The sequence below is a fragment of the Charadrius vociferus genome, unplaced genomic scaffold, assembly GCF_000708025.1.
Source record: "Charadrius vociferus isolate BGI_N301 unplaced genomic scaffold, ASM70802v2 scaffold90, whole genome shotgun sequence".
Classification (NCBI taxonomy): Eukaryota; Metazoa; Chordata; class Aves; order Charadriiformes; family Charadriidae; genus Charadrius; species Charadrius vociferus.
In genome coordinates, this window is record NW_009647222.1 from 2,025,977 (window position 1) to 2,039,819 (window position 13,843).

The 13,843-nt window shown below is 40.2% G+C and overlaps 1 protein-coding gene across 1 annotated transcript in view; it reads right to left on the bottom strand.

Annotated features, from left to right (window-relative positions):
- MICAL3 (microtubule associated monooxygenase, calponin and LIM domain containing 3) overlaps positions 1-13,843 on the bottom strand; it is a 106,688-nt gene that overhangs the window by 9,543 nt on the left and 83,302 nt on the right. The window contains 3 exon segments of the mRNA XM_009879637.1: positions 8,992-9,085; positions 9,828-9,935; positions 11,792-11,842. Coding sequence (XP_009877939.1) covers positions 8,992-9,085; positions 9,828-9,935; positions 11,792-11,842 — 253 coding nt within the window.

The window sequence follows — 13,843 nt, forward strand, 5'->3', positions numbered from 1 at the left end:
AAAAGCGGTGAGGGGCAAGAAAACTAGGGAAGGCAATAGTTGGAGCAGAATACACACACAAATGACTGCACAGAAGTCTTCTGCTTCTACTAGACCTCAAGGCACTTCAAAATGCAGTCAGAATTAGTGCAGTCCTGCACTGGCCCTGCCTCCCAAGACTGTTAGTTTCTGTGTGCAGTTGTGAGAGGTTTGCAGCAAGAAGCAGGTAAATGGTAATTGCTTGCTTCCAGTACCTAACAAGTACTCTAATCATACTTAACAAGGTCTGCTTATCAAGAGCTCTTTCCAGCTCCAAGTTTACAGCGAAGAAAACATGTTACCAATTCACTTCAGTGTCAAAAGCAGCTGCAGACTGCGAAAACAATGTTTATCTTACAACTCCACTCCCCTTCCAGAAGAGCTGTGTTTGCCAATCACAAGAAATAGGACTGTTCCCACTTGACTATATCAGACTCCAGCCCTGCAGAGTTAGATCTGCAGAACTTTAAAGGACATAGTCAGCTTCAGTGTTTTAAACAAGCTAATAAAAGATGAAGTTGATGCAGAGCATGCTTTAAACAAAGTACAAATACTTAAAAAAACCCCACCATCACACTTTTTTTCTCCCCCTGTTTACCTGATGTTCATAAGGCTCTTGACAAGAAGGGAGAACATATGTCTGAAATCAGCACTATCAAACATACCAGCTCTCTCCCTTACATCCTTCTTGCCTGTCTCAGCATACTTCAGCCAAGAGCAAAGCAAGATGGGAGCGTGGGGCTGTTTCCTCAATGACTCCCTGCTGGGTGCAAGGAAAAGGAAGCTGCTCATTTGAACGAAGAGGGAACAACGGAGGTACTTTCCATAGGCAGATGAGGAGCAAACCAGGACAAGAAACAGATGGGTAAGGAGGAACAGAGGCTGGGACTAATTAAACAAGGAGACTAAGAATGTAAACTACTACAGGAGAGAGGAGAGGGGAAAAGGGGTAAGGGGTGAAAAGAGAAGACAGGTTTGCGGAGAAGATATGACCTACAATTTTCCAGACAAATAATGATGGGTATAAGTGGGAACAGAGCCAAAAAATTTTGGGAGAAGGCCAGAGGCAGGGATTGAGACTGTGGGGACTGAGTCAGTGGGAAGACCAGAGCAGGAGTGAAGGACGAGGAACAGCTAGTGAGGAGGAACAGGAGGTCTGAAGGGTAGAATACTAGGATTTGTTAAGGTAGGATTTTGAAGGTAGGATTAAAATTAAATGCCTGAGAAGGGACTGAGAATGAAAATGGAAGTGGGGTAAGGATCTCTGGATGGAAAAAGGCAGGATTAGGACAATGACTGTCTGGAAAGAAAGAATAAAAGGGACAAAGAGTGTGTATCCACCAGACCACTATATCCTTCCAGTGTCTGGTTCAGAATCTGTTTTCAAGTCTCACCATTCCATAGTTGCCAGCAAACATCTGTGAAATCCACTGACCATGTCCTATTTCCTCTTCATGAGGATCTACACAGAGGATGACAACCTAGCATTGCTATCAGTTATTCCATAAGGACATGAGGCTGAGTTCTCTGTGGTGGATCTAAAGGTTATAAATCTGTTGATATATCAACATAATGCAAAGTCTTAATTTTCGTTGACTTTGCAACCTTTCTAATGTTCTTTTAACATAACTGCATATACAATATACACATAGGAATAATTACTCAGAATTGGAATGTGACCATCTGTAGCGTGAAATGAAACATCTGCTTTACAGCAATGGTACATGACATTTTAGAACAGGAAGAGAGGATTATGGCATCTGAGCAGAGCAACGGGGGTAGTTAAGATAGGAATCTGTAATCCTGCAAACTGGAACTTGACCAAGGATGTCAGAAGTTACCACTCCCTTGCAGAAGTTGCGCAATCTGTAACAACTAAATGAAATTCAACTCTCATTAGTGTAAAGAAAATCCAGAATTAATGCCCTAATCATTAAAAAATTATTACCAATTTACAGATAACTTTTCAAGGTATTTTGCAATTTTGCTTATCGTTCTACTGACAGCATGACTCTAGAGTCGTGCCTATGCCTCAGAGACGCAAGTTGCCCGTAGAACAATTAACTCCGCAGCCATCCTAGCTGCTTACAGTGCTCAGCAGGCTCATGCAGCCACATGGTGCTCCAGGGATTTTAATGGCATTCCACCCAGATGCAGCATCCTGCACAGACCTGTTAATTTTGGAGCTGAGCTCTGAATCTGCCACTGAATAGTGACAAGTATCATCAGAGCAATGTATCCCTTCTGGAAAAAGTGTTCTGGCAGCCCCAAAAGCAAATATAAAGCAAATTACAAAGGCAACAAAACGATACTATAAAGCCACATACTCCAGCAGGCTATAGCGGCTCACTGCATTTAAAGGGATACTGCCCAATACATTTTTTTTAAGTTTGTTTCAAAAAAGGTATTTTTGAGATGAACAGAAATTTTATATAGTTTTAAAATATATTAACCATTTTTAAAAAACTTCAACATTGTCTCTGGCTGTTGGAAGCCCAAGTGACTGAGTCACCATATAAATAAAACCAGCTTGTAACAGATCAAAAATGACCACTCTGGGGTGACTGCCTGAGCTCAGGGAAATGGAAAAAGCTAAGAAGCAAAAAAGGTAAAAACTAAATTTGATTTTCAATTGAGATTTTCTGCAACACAGTAATTTTTTAAGTGACAGTGTCCCTTTAAGTAAAGATTATTTTGCTTTTCTTAAAGCTACTATTAGTGGATTTGATGGGATCGCTGTCTCTAAGGAGGCATTAGGAGGAGAAGCAGGAGGAGGGAGAGGTATAGTGGAAATAGCATTAAACAGGGATAAGGGTCTGTTAAGTGTAATTCAGCATCAACCCTTTTACAGCTCCTACTCTATGCTCATAAGGGTATGTGCCAGCCCTGATGGGCATAACTAGGAAGGGGGTTTCAAAGTCTCTCTGCAGAAGACACCCCAGGAAAGAACGCCAGAGGGACTGAACAGTCAGTGAAGCACAGGGCTAGCAGAGGACTATGACATCAAAATTAGCACAGGGAACTGGGCAACAAATCAGGTCTACTTAGGAGAAAAGTCTTCCGTTTTTAAACTTGAACTCGGGTGGATGTTCTTCAATAAAAGCCTATTGTGTCAGGACAATTTGTAGTCATTCCCAACAGACAGCTACAGATAGATACTACGTGGGACAGCCTCCCCCTGGAGGAGGAGAAAAAACAACAGTTAAAAGCCTGGGCAAGATTACATTCGAAGTATCAAATGCAGAACACAACGAAATCAGGGGAAGACTCCTAGTGATGTGTTTTGGATCAGGCCTAGAGCATGTGGATCTTCCACTCTGCAGAGCTGGACTGTAATGCACTCCCTCAACAAAAACACAGTTTAGATCAAGCAATTTTATATTCTGAAAGACAAATGAAATGAAACCTGAGATGACAAAGCAGCCGAGCAGAGTTTGTTTGCTCTTGGATCCACTGACAGATTTGTTTGTTTTATAATAGATTTGAAGTGATTAAACTAGCAAAGGGAATTTTAATTTTCAAGATGGGCAAATGCTAAACAAATGCCATTTTCAACCCAAAAAGTTATCCACCTACTAAGGGATTCAGGAAGCAACATCAAAGAAATGCAGAACCACGGTGCAGAGTGATGACCGGATTATAACTGCTATGTGGAAAAAAAAAAAAAAAGAGCTAAACACTGTAACGTGTGTTTAGCACTAAATAAGATATTAAAAGAAAATAACAGCAAGAAGCTTATTAGCTATGGAATGATGGAAACTAGGCTGACTGGAAACTCTAACAGCAGATTCCAGCAAAAATGACTGGAACTCTTAACAGTAGATTCTCTCCTAGCCTTACAGTAAGACAAAACAAGAAAGAAGCAGTATCTGCCATCTACAAGTGTTTTCAAAGTCCCTTGAGGGAGCATTTTGTTTTTGTTAGATCATCAACACACTCAGGCTTTTTTGGAAGAAGCAAACGAGCCTCAGGAGGGGAAGAGGGAGGCAATGCCACGACTAACCCTTTACAGTGCTGTTAGCTCTTGAGAGCTGGTCAGTTCTGCTGTCCCCTTCACATTAAAATATTTTCCTAAAGAGGATTTCAATGGTAGAGGTGGACTTTGTGAAGGAGAAGCAAAAAACAGAACAGCCTTCCACTGCTAGCAGGGAAGATGGCTGGAGTGAAAACAGTAAGTAAATTTTGAAATAATCAGCACCGTGGAAAATAGAAGAGGGAGCCTTACACATGGTTTGCGGAGCATGCCAGGATCTCCTCTTCCTGAGCTGGAAAAGGGGTTCTGCTATAGCCAGTCATGTGGAAGGGCTGTTTCTTCTTGATTGTGAGCCAAGGATGGGAGAAGTAGGTGAAGGGAGGGGTGGGGAGGAGTGTCAGCAGGGTTAGTGTCAGCAGGAGGTTCAGCTATACATACCACCCAGATGCAAGTCGATGAGGTCACTGTAATAAGACTCTCCCCAATAGTCTACAACAAGGAATTGGTGAAGACAGAGTTATTGAACCAGATACCCACCCTAGCCCCACACAATCCGAGCAATATATGAGAAAAAGACATACAGACAGAAGCAAAAAAAAGGCAAACAAGAAACATGCATCTATACATGTGGGCACATATATATTTTAAAAAAAAAGTTATATGTGTCTCTTTCTCTGTATATACACATATATGTACACACACACACAAATATATCACAAACATATATATTGGGAAGATGAGGAGAAAATTCCCAGCAGGCAGGCAAGTACTTCCAAGGAGAAAAACCAAGAAGTCTACACAGAAACACGTTACCGATTTCAGTCTGCACCAGTACCTGACACTGGTGTCTTTCCTGTTCTTGCTGAGAAAAGCCGAAATAATCTCATTGCTTTCATGGTGAGCAATATGTCAGAAGGAAACAGTGTCATTCCTTAGGTCAGCTTCAGGAAAGGTGTAAGGGTTGATTTCTTGGAGGTGAGTGAGTGGAGGATGAGTGCGTACAGCACACAGGTGGAAGGCAGTGACTGAGTGCTGACACGAATGGCAAATGCCTAAGTGTGGAAAGATGGGTATGTGTGTTTCTGCTAATGCAGTATCTATGCCAGAGAAGAACCTGCACAGGAGGGTGTGGAACAGAGACGTGTACATTCACAGCTGCTAGAGACAGGTACACCATGAGTCTAGCACTGTGTAACATTTCTTTGGGGAAAAGACAGATGGGAGTACTGAGAGCACTATTTCTCACTGCATATGATTTACTTGATGTAAAGAGGTGGCCCGTAAATTTTCCAGTATTGATCTGACAGTAGGAGACATTTTCCCAGTTCTTAAAAATGACCGTCAAAGTTTATGCTAAAGGAGGACAAGGGAGAAAAAAAAAAAATCCAAAAATTTCTGATTTGACATATTTTTAAGTTAATATTTGAAAAAATGAAAAATCCACACAGGAAATCAAAGTCATAAGCATGTCCAAACAGGCGAATGCACTATAATATGAAGTACTGTTACATTAATAGCAATTCCATTCAAGGTGTCTCTTGGGGCACTGCAGAAAAATGGGAAAATTGTTCATCGAGATCATCCTAGTTTACCTTTGCAGCGAAATATGATGATGCAACAGAAAGGCGGGGGAGAGTGGGGCAGGAAGGAATGACAAAAGCTTAGACTACCTATATATGACAAAATTGCAACCTGAAATAGAGCTTACATTATCACTTGGAATAGAGCTTACATTCCAAATCATTCATTCTTGCTATGAAAGCGACCATCAAAGGCTAAGATTTTCAAAGATAATCACAGAGAACACATTAAGGCAATTAAGTAATCATAGGGTGTAAGATCATTTTCTAAATCAGAAACTAAATGTTAGATTGAGCATTCAGCTTTTAAAATAATAAAAGACTGCACCTTGCCTGAGGCTGAGCCAATTTAAAAAAGGAAAAGACAAGGAGATAAACAAGAAGGTGCAATTATTTTGTCAAAATTAAAGTTGACAATGACCTCCAAAATGTTTCTGCATCTGATTAGTTGAACAGCTACTATAATTATATAGAATATTCCAATCTGACAACTATCAGATAATGAATGAAATTCCTGGAAAGAGTACTGAGCTGCACCTATTGCTAGGATCTAAATTAACTGTAATCTCTCAGGAAGGCAGCAGGGCATCACTGTGAAGAATTTATTCACAGTCTTCTCAATATAAGTCACTTGGCAAGAACATATTAAGGTTGATGCAAAATGGATGGAAAATAAAACCAAAATTATTCTCAGTAAACAAATTCTGACCTACAGTACTGGTGTTTTGTGCTTACCAGTCCAACTGAAAAATACTTTTTTTCCAAAAATGGAAAGAGGTCCAGAGGTCAGAGTTAATGGCAGACCTCTACAAAAGGCAGAGAGGAAAGATGACTAACAGACAACGTACTGAAAGATTATAAATGACATAGAGAAATAAGTAGTTCAGATGGTCTTGTCTATCTTTCTACAACAGAAAAAGAAAAGAATCGTTACAAAATACAAAATCCTGTTTCTTCTGTCAGGATTTTCAAGTATCTAGTAGTAGGAAACTACTACTAACGCTATCTAAAACTTCATTTTAAATGTCTAAGTCAGAGAGTGATTTGGTTTTCACTACAGAAAGGCAAGCTGAACAACCCACTCATCACAGAGCCCAGTATCTTCTCCAGGAACAGTTAAAACAAGTTGCTTTCTGTGAGACAGACATTACTGTACGCTACATTGCAGTTCTCCTCTATTTATGCGGACAGAGTATGTGTGCAGGAGGCATACCTCCACCCTCCTCCTTCCTAAAAGGAAAGAGATATTTTTTTTTTCAAATGACAACACCACTTTACACACTGCCCTTCCCTTTGTAAACTTTTGTTTACATGGTTTCATTAGGGGAGGGACTGATGAGAGACAAGAGCATGACTCCACACCTTTACACAATGGTTCTGGTGAATGCAGTGGTCACCCTTAGGTCAGTATCTTAGGCAATACAGATGACAAGAAAATTATACTGCCCTCCTGAATAATTAATAGCTATTGGAGGCAGAAATTATTTGGTGTTATGGAAACTGATGTCTCAGACTTTAAAAAATAAGAAGTTGTTCAGTTATTTTATTGCAAACATATGTGAAATGTCCGTGCAAGAGTGGCTAGAGAGGTGAAGGATGGAATTAACTTTTAACCTTGCGTTTCACTCACCACAGGTAAGAACATGCTTTCCCTCCCCGCCCCCCGACAGAATGTGGTTTTTTTTAATCCTCTGAAATAACTGGAAGAGTTGAGGCTGGTAAATTCTTTACAAAAGAGTTAAGCTTCTGTAACCATAATGTATGATCTGTTGATAGAAACATGTTGCAAGAGCAAAGTATACTCTAGAGGCTTCCTGAAGAAAAGAGATTAATTTTGCAAAGCGACCTACAATTTCTTAATTCTGCTAGGAAATTCACAAATACACAAGAACTGCTTCTGTTTTGGGAGAGTTGGGACTGAGAAGTTAGTTATACAAGGGTTTAACTCTGCAGTATTCCATATAAAATAGCAATTCTTACTGTTGTAATATTCTGCCCTCTCTGAACATTTTTTGGGCATTCTTCCATCATTATTCAATGCAAGAACATTCTATGATGAAGAATGTTCTCTCAACTGCTAAGATTTCCCACTTGTGCTTGCATGTCTTACAGAAAAGTCATTTAGCAGCTGAGTAATCAAGATGGACTTCCAGATGAAGAGAAGAAAAAGGAAAAGAACAATTAGAGGTAAGAGAGGTGGTTTTAGTAAGTGCGGTAACTGGCAGGCCAGTGAACAGAGTGGGGCTACACAGAAATACACAGCATAAGGAAGGATGCACTACCACAGAGAAAGAGGTTTTGCACAAGGCTATTTTTTTTGAACCCACAAATGAAAAAGCCAGCCAGCTCACAAAACCATCAAGGTCCTCAAGATTGATCTCCACACTTTGTAGTATCTATTTTCTTTGGCAACCACTCAGTCCTGCTGTTTTGGCACACCCTTACGGAGCATCAGAAATACCTAATCCTGGCCGAGTAGTAATTGGCAGGAAGTCACAACAGACTTTTCCTCTGGTGAACCTTCGCTGCTTAATCAAGTTCCATCTTCACAGGCATAGCGGTCGCTCTTCAATCCAAGCAACAAACTAAAACATTTTCCAAACACCTGTTCCACTATTACCATTTCTGATCTCTGACCCTTGTAATCAGGTATGCAATCCTGGGCCTGTCAGGTATACACACACTGCATTTGCCTGTTGGATATTTGACTCCTTGCAAACGAGGATTCTTTTTTCCAAATCATTATACTATCATCAGCGTTATCTGAACCAAGTACTCCTCCACTCACATACTTCGCCAGATCAGATGATACTCATTTAATTTAATTTCAAGTACACATAACATTCCTTAAACAGCTTGACATGGATACCTTTCAGTACACGTGTGCATTTCTGCTCTGCACAACTTTTTCGGAAGTAGCCAGTGTGATGGGCTGTGCAGTGAGGAAGATGTTCTGTGATGGTCCCTTATAAGGACACTACCTTGATAATCCAACACAGTAGAGAAAGGACACACAATTTCACGATTAATTCCTTAACATACAAACAGGGTTCTCTTACTGTGACTGCTTTATGTGAATTGCAGCTAGGAAACCCCCGCAATTTTCTAGCTGTAATATCTAGTAATATGCAGAAACAGTCAGACAGCCATTATTAATAGGTGGAGAATTACCTCCTAAGCCTCAGGTAAAGACAAGCGAACTAAGTCTCCGCCGACAGCGAAGTCCCAGAATTAGAAGAAAACACAGGAAAAACAAGGCCTCAAAAAGATAGTAGAAAAGGGAGAATGGATTCACATTGGACTGTATCTCTAGGCTATAATGGTCCAGTTGCCTCTAAAATCCAAGCAGTTATGGACTACTGCAAAAGCAGAAAAAGAAATAAGAAAACATTAAAACGCAAACCATGTTGTGATGGATACCTGCTTCTCCACGAAGGGCCTTCTCCACAGCAACCCCTCTCTCCTCAAGTTGCCTCTGCTTCTCTTCCACTTGTTCAAGCTGACGTTGGATGATCTGTTCAGAGAAGAACGGAGCAGAACCTCACCAACAGCAATTCTCCTGCTCTGCCTGCAGCGCTCATCCAGCACTAAGTGACTTCAGTCAAATTGGCCTTTTCAAAAACAAGTATTTGTATTTGATAATACACTGTTTCAAAAGCTATCTCCTTCAAAAGCTAGCACCACAAATTTCTCCAGTGTGAACTTCTGCCTCACCCCACTGCGTTCTAACCCTTAATTTTGCAAACACCTTGATACTCACTCATTTGCTACAACTCCAATTGCCTTCCTAAATGCTGAAGCGAAAGGTGATGCTATTGAGGTGGGGGCTCAGCCGCCTGAAGTTTTAAACAAAACCCATCACCTATAGATGATGCCAGCAGTCTTCCAACAGATTGTCTGGTAATTACAAGTTAATTAGGTAAGACTTCACCCAGCAGCATAATCTAGCAAAGCAATGATAGGCGCAGTTTCATCAGGTATTATCTCACTATCACTGTTCCACTCAGTGCATGATGCTTCACTCATCTCCAGCTAGAAAGGTGTTATGGTCATTATTTTTCTCACTGTAAAACTATCATGATAGGCTTCACCCATTTTTCCCATGTCTGTTACATGATATCAAATTCGAAAGAGGGAGTAGGAGCAGGGACAATCACATAGAAATAGAAGAAAGTTCCACCTCTGGAATGTCAGGATCATGGTGCTTTCATATGGATTCACCTGTCTGCCATGACAAGAAGACTGTGAGACACTACCTGAGCTCTGTGTAACCTCTTTAGCTCTTCTTGCTTGGCTTGTCTACGCGCAGCTTTCTGTACTCGCCGGGTCAGCTTGGCATTCAGTTCCTCTTCTGTGTAGGCTCTCTGAAGGACGGAAAAACAGGAATAGATTTTATTTGCATGCTCAGAGGTATAGGGGGAAGAATGACCATTTTCTGTTCCAAAATCTCAGGAGGGAGGTGTTCTGTCTTTGCTATGGCTGTGTCAAAAGTCAAGCTTCTGTAGGCAAAGGTGTTCACAGTGCAGCGAGCAACCATTTCAGAGTCAAATCAGGAGTGAAGAAGCATAAAAGCCAACTGCAAAGTTGTGATTTTATATAATGTCCCACCCCGTCTTCCACTGTTATATGAAACCTGTCCCCAAAGACCATATCAATTTTTATTCAATTTCTCAGTTGATTTAGCCAAATGGATTTAGTTGAATCAGAGTACCATATAGAGGGGTCACCTTGATTTCATTTTAAAAGAGGGCAAAGGCATGTCTACATGAACAGTTACAGCAGTATAAACTAGGAAATTATTATAGACTAGTGTAGTTGTATTGGTATTCCCCTCTCCCTGTTTTATTCTGGAGCAAGAACATACACAGTTGCGAGTTATACTGTTATAACTGGCGAAGACTACCTGTGTAAATTTGTGCAACTTTTCTATGAATCAAGGTGGCAAAAAGACATTTGAAAACAAAATGACATTCTGGTATGGATAGGAAATCCCATTTGAAGAGCAACCCTACAAAACTGGCTGGTGTAAAACAAAGCAAACAACCCCTAAATTAAAACTAGAATATTACACACCAGAAGCCATCCAAAAGGAGAAAGGCTATGTTTATAGATATAGAAAGGTATTTCCTCCTCTGCTTTTCTCTCAGTGAACTAGTTTAAAAATAAGTAAGTCTTTTTAACATTACTGAAATGGGGTTTAGTGTCTTATCAGGTATACTAGTTGGTTGTGTTGTAGACTAGGAGGGCTTCCTCTCATAGACCTTTTAGATTGTCAAAGAAACTTCACAACCACTTTAAGGGAACTCCAGTGAAGAAAAGAATTCTCTTCCCATATACACTAACGTAGGCTCTAAGGGACAGCTGTAAACAGATGTCTTCCACTTCTGGAAAGAGATCTTCTCCATGGACAGTCAACTTAAAGTACAAAATGTTAAGACAGACCACCCTGAAATTTGCTTTATCTAGTTATTGTACTGCCACACTGGTCAGTCTACCTCTGTTTTATTGTTCTCAGTGAACAGAGTTTAAGGCATGAACACAGCTCTATTAAAAATCCCTCAGATAGGTGGTTAGCAAGCACCATCATTAAAGCTCCAAGACGTTAACACTTTACTCTTTCTTTCTTTTTTAAAAACACAAAATCCACAATGATACCCAAATCAGAAGGTAAAGTGATAGAGGGTGTGACTTTCCTGTCCCATGTAACGCTCGTGTGACTGTGAAGACAGGACAATAAGAATTTCAGAAAGCAACAACGTTCCTGAAATAGAAATGCAACTTCTGTCTTGATTTTAGCTTGATACAGAGTTTCACTAAAATTTTATTGAACTCAACAATTTTGAAAGATGCTGATTCAAGCTGACGGTTCACTTGAACTCATATTCTAACTATTAAAAAAAAAAATACACATACATATTTAATTGCCTTGAAAACCAATTTGCTCTGAACCTCAAAGATCATCCCCATCACTCTGTACAGTGGTGCACTGTTGTGCACTGCTAATTGCATGCATTTTAACCAGACAGACAATTCGGAGCTAACGCATCTTTGGTAGTCAACCTCTACAAAGAATTTGCTGCCCATGTCTGCTAACATCTCACGCATGCACAGTCAATGTTTGTGATGTTAGTGCACACGTGATGGGTAGCTATGGATTCAATGGGTTAATACAGGGACATGCAATGCAACAATGGCCAACTAGTGGGAATGGAGACACTACCTTTGACGAATATGATCTCTTGAATGCCAAGGCGTGTGGTACATAAATCGACTTTAAAGGGGGAATGGTAAAGGAAAAAAAAATAAAAAAAACATACAAAATGAAGCAAAATCAGTTCAACATTGAAAACAGATGCACAGTAATAAAACAAAGCTGTTTTTAAACAAAACATAAATTTGTGCAAATGCTGAACGTGACCCAGACGGATGAAGCACAATGGAACTTCTGTCCTCAAAATCAAGTTTCTAGCGCACTCCTGAAGGCTATTAGCTTTGGCAGCCTCTTTGAAGATACAGTCAATTTGGAAATAAGTTTTTCTAGAGGAATTATTTGTCCTTTTTCTACCTACGGTTTTATCACTGAGCAAGTACACGTACAAACACATACAAAATTTTGGCTTAGGATTTCAAAGAATGGCTTATGCTGGGGCATGTTTGGTCGGAACCAGCTCAGCCAACTATATATTACTCTCTAACAGAGCTTCCCATTTACAATCTGATCTACAACCTCCCCTAGGAGTTGTGTTTATTTCATTGTTTTAAATTATCTCTACTTCACAGAAATGATCACCTTGCACTTAACTAACATCATAAATCTTCCTCACTGCTTTGTGACAGGAGGAACACCACAGTATGTATTCTACAGTAATGGAATCTCCCTGTCTAAAAAGAAACCCTTCAGAGAGCCTGAGGAGCTAAAATTAGGAGGAGGAGGAGGGGAGGAGAAAAGGAGGAGAAAATCACTACCTTCACTATCCAAGGATATTCTACCTTACCCTGTACCCAAAAATAAGTCGAGTAAACTACTTAAGGTTTATAAAAGAGGTAAATTTCCCTTGTATCATGAAGTACAGAGGGCATTGTGCCCTTCTGGGCAAACAGCCAGCATTTTGCATTTTCACATTCAATTAACTAAATACAGTCACAAATGAAAAGCCATAGAACAACTTCAGCACGTATGCAAATTTCAGTAAAAAGCAAGCTACCTGCAGTAGTAAAACGCATGTCTGATCACAATACCACAACTGTACGGGAACAACGAGAAACACACTCACAATGACACACACCTACAAACACGAGACCCACGAGGCATTTACATTTGGAATTCTTTACAGGATGCTTCTCTTGAAAGACATGACATTAAACAACACTGAATCAATTCACTGCTGATCACAGAGAACAGGCTAAACAGAGCAAGCTGTCTGGGAAGCAAGCTCACTACAGTTACCAAAAAAAGCAGCACAAGCAGAATTTCAGTTTAGAGAAGGGGTTCACATAAAAGTTATGTAGCACACAGGAAGTAATCTCTTACCCATAGTAAGTAGCAGGCAATTTGTAAATTAAAAAATATACCCCACACCTCAAATCAGTACAAACCCAGTTCTGTCAGTCTCAAAGTTCAGTTACATTTCTTTTGACAGCAAGGCACTCCAGTGTTTGCATGTACGTTCTACATCCTTGGACAGGATGCAATAAAACTAGGTAAGTGGAGTTCTCAGATTCATTTCCTCTAAAGAATTTCCTTCTGAAAACTATTCTTTAGAAAAAAGGCAGATGCTGAGTGAAGAAATTCTTAATGTAACTTCAACAACAGCAAACGGGAGAGAACGAGACACCACCACCATACCCTTGGCACAGCTGGTGAGGTATTTTCAGTATTTGGATTCCAGGCATCTGCCACTGTCACCTATCCCCTACAATGCTTAGTGATGAGATCTTTTTTCTGCAAAAGCCATTTTAAACCAAAGTAGCTCAGCACAGAAAAAAGTGACCATCACGGCATAGCGAAGTCTGAAGAAAACAAGCATGGACCTTACTGAAGCCCTGCTTCCTCCTGAAGGAGCTTACAAGGCAGAACAGTAACTGTAACTCTTATCTGAACCCCCTGTATTGCATATCTGTCCTCTACTAGCCACAGGTACCTCATTCTTCTGCATCTCTTGGAAAATGCAGAATTGCTCATGAAACACCTTGAGGGCATGCAAGGAGGAATGGAAAGGGGGAGAGAAAAAGGGAATAAAATAAAAACAAAACAATCTTCCTCTTAGAAGAA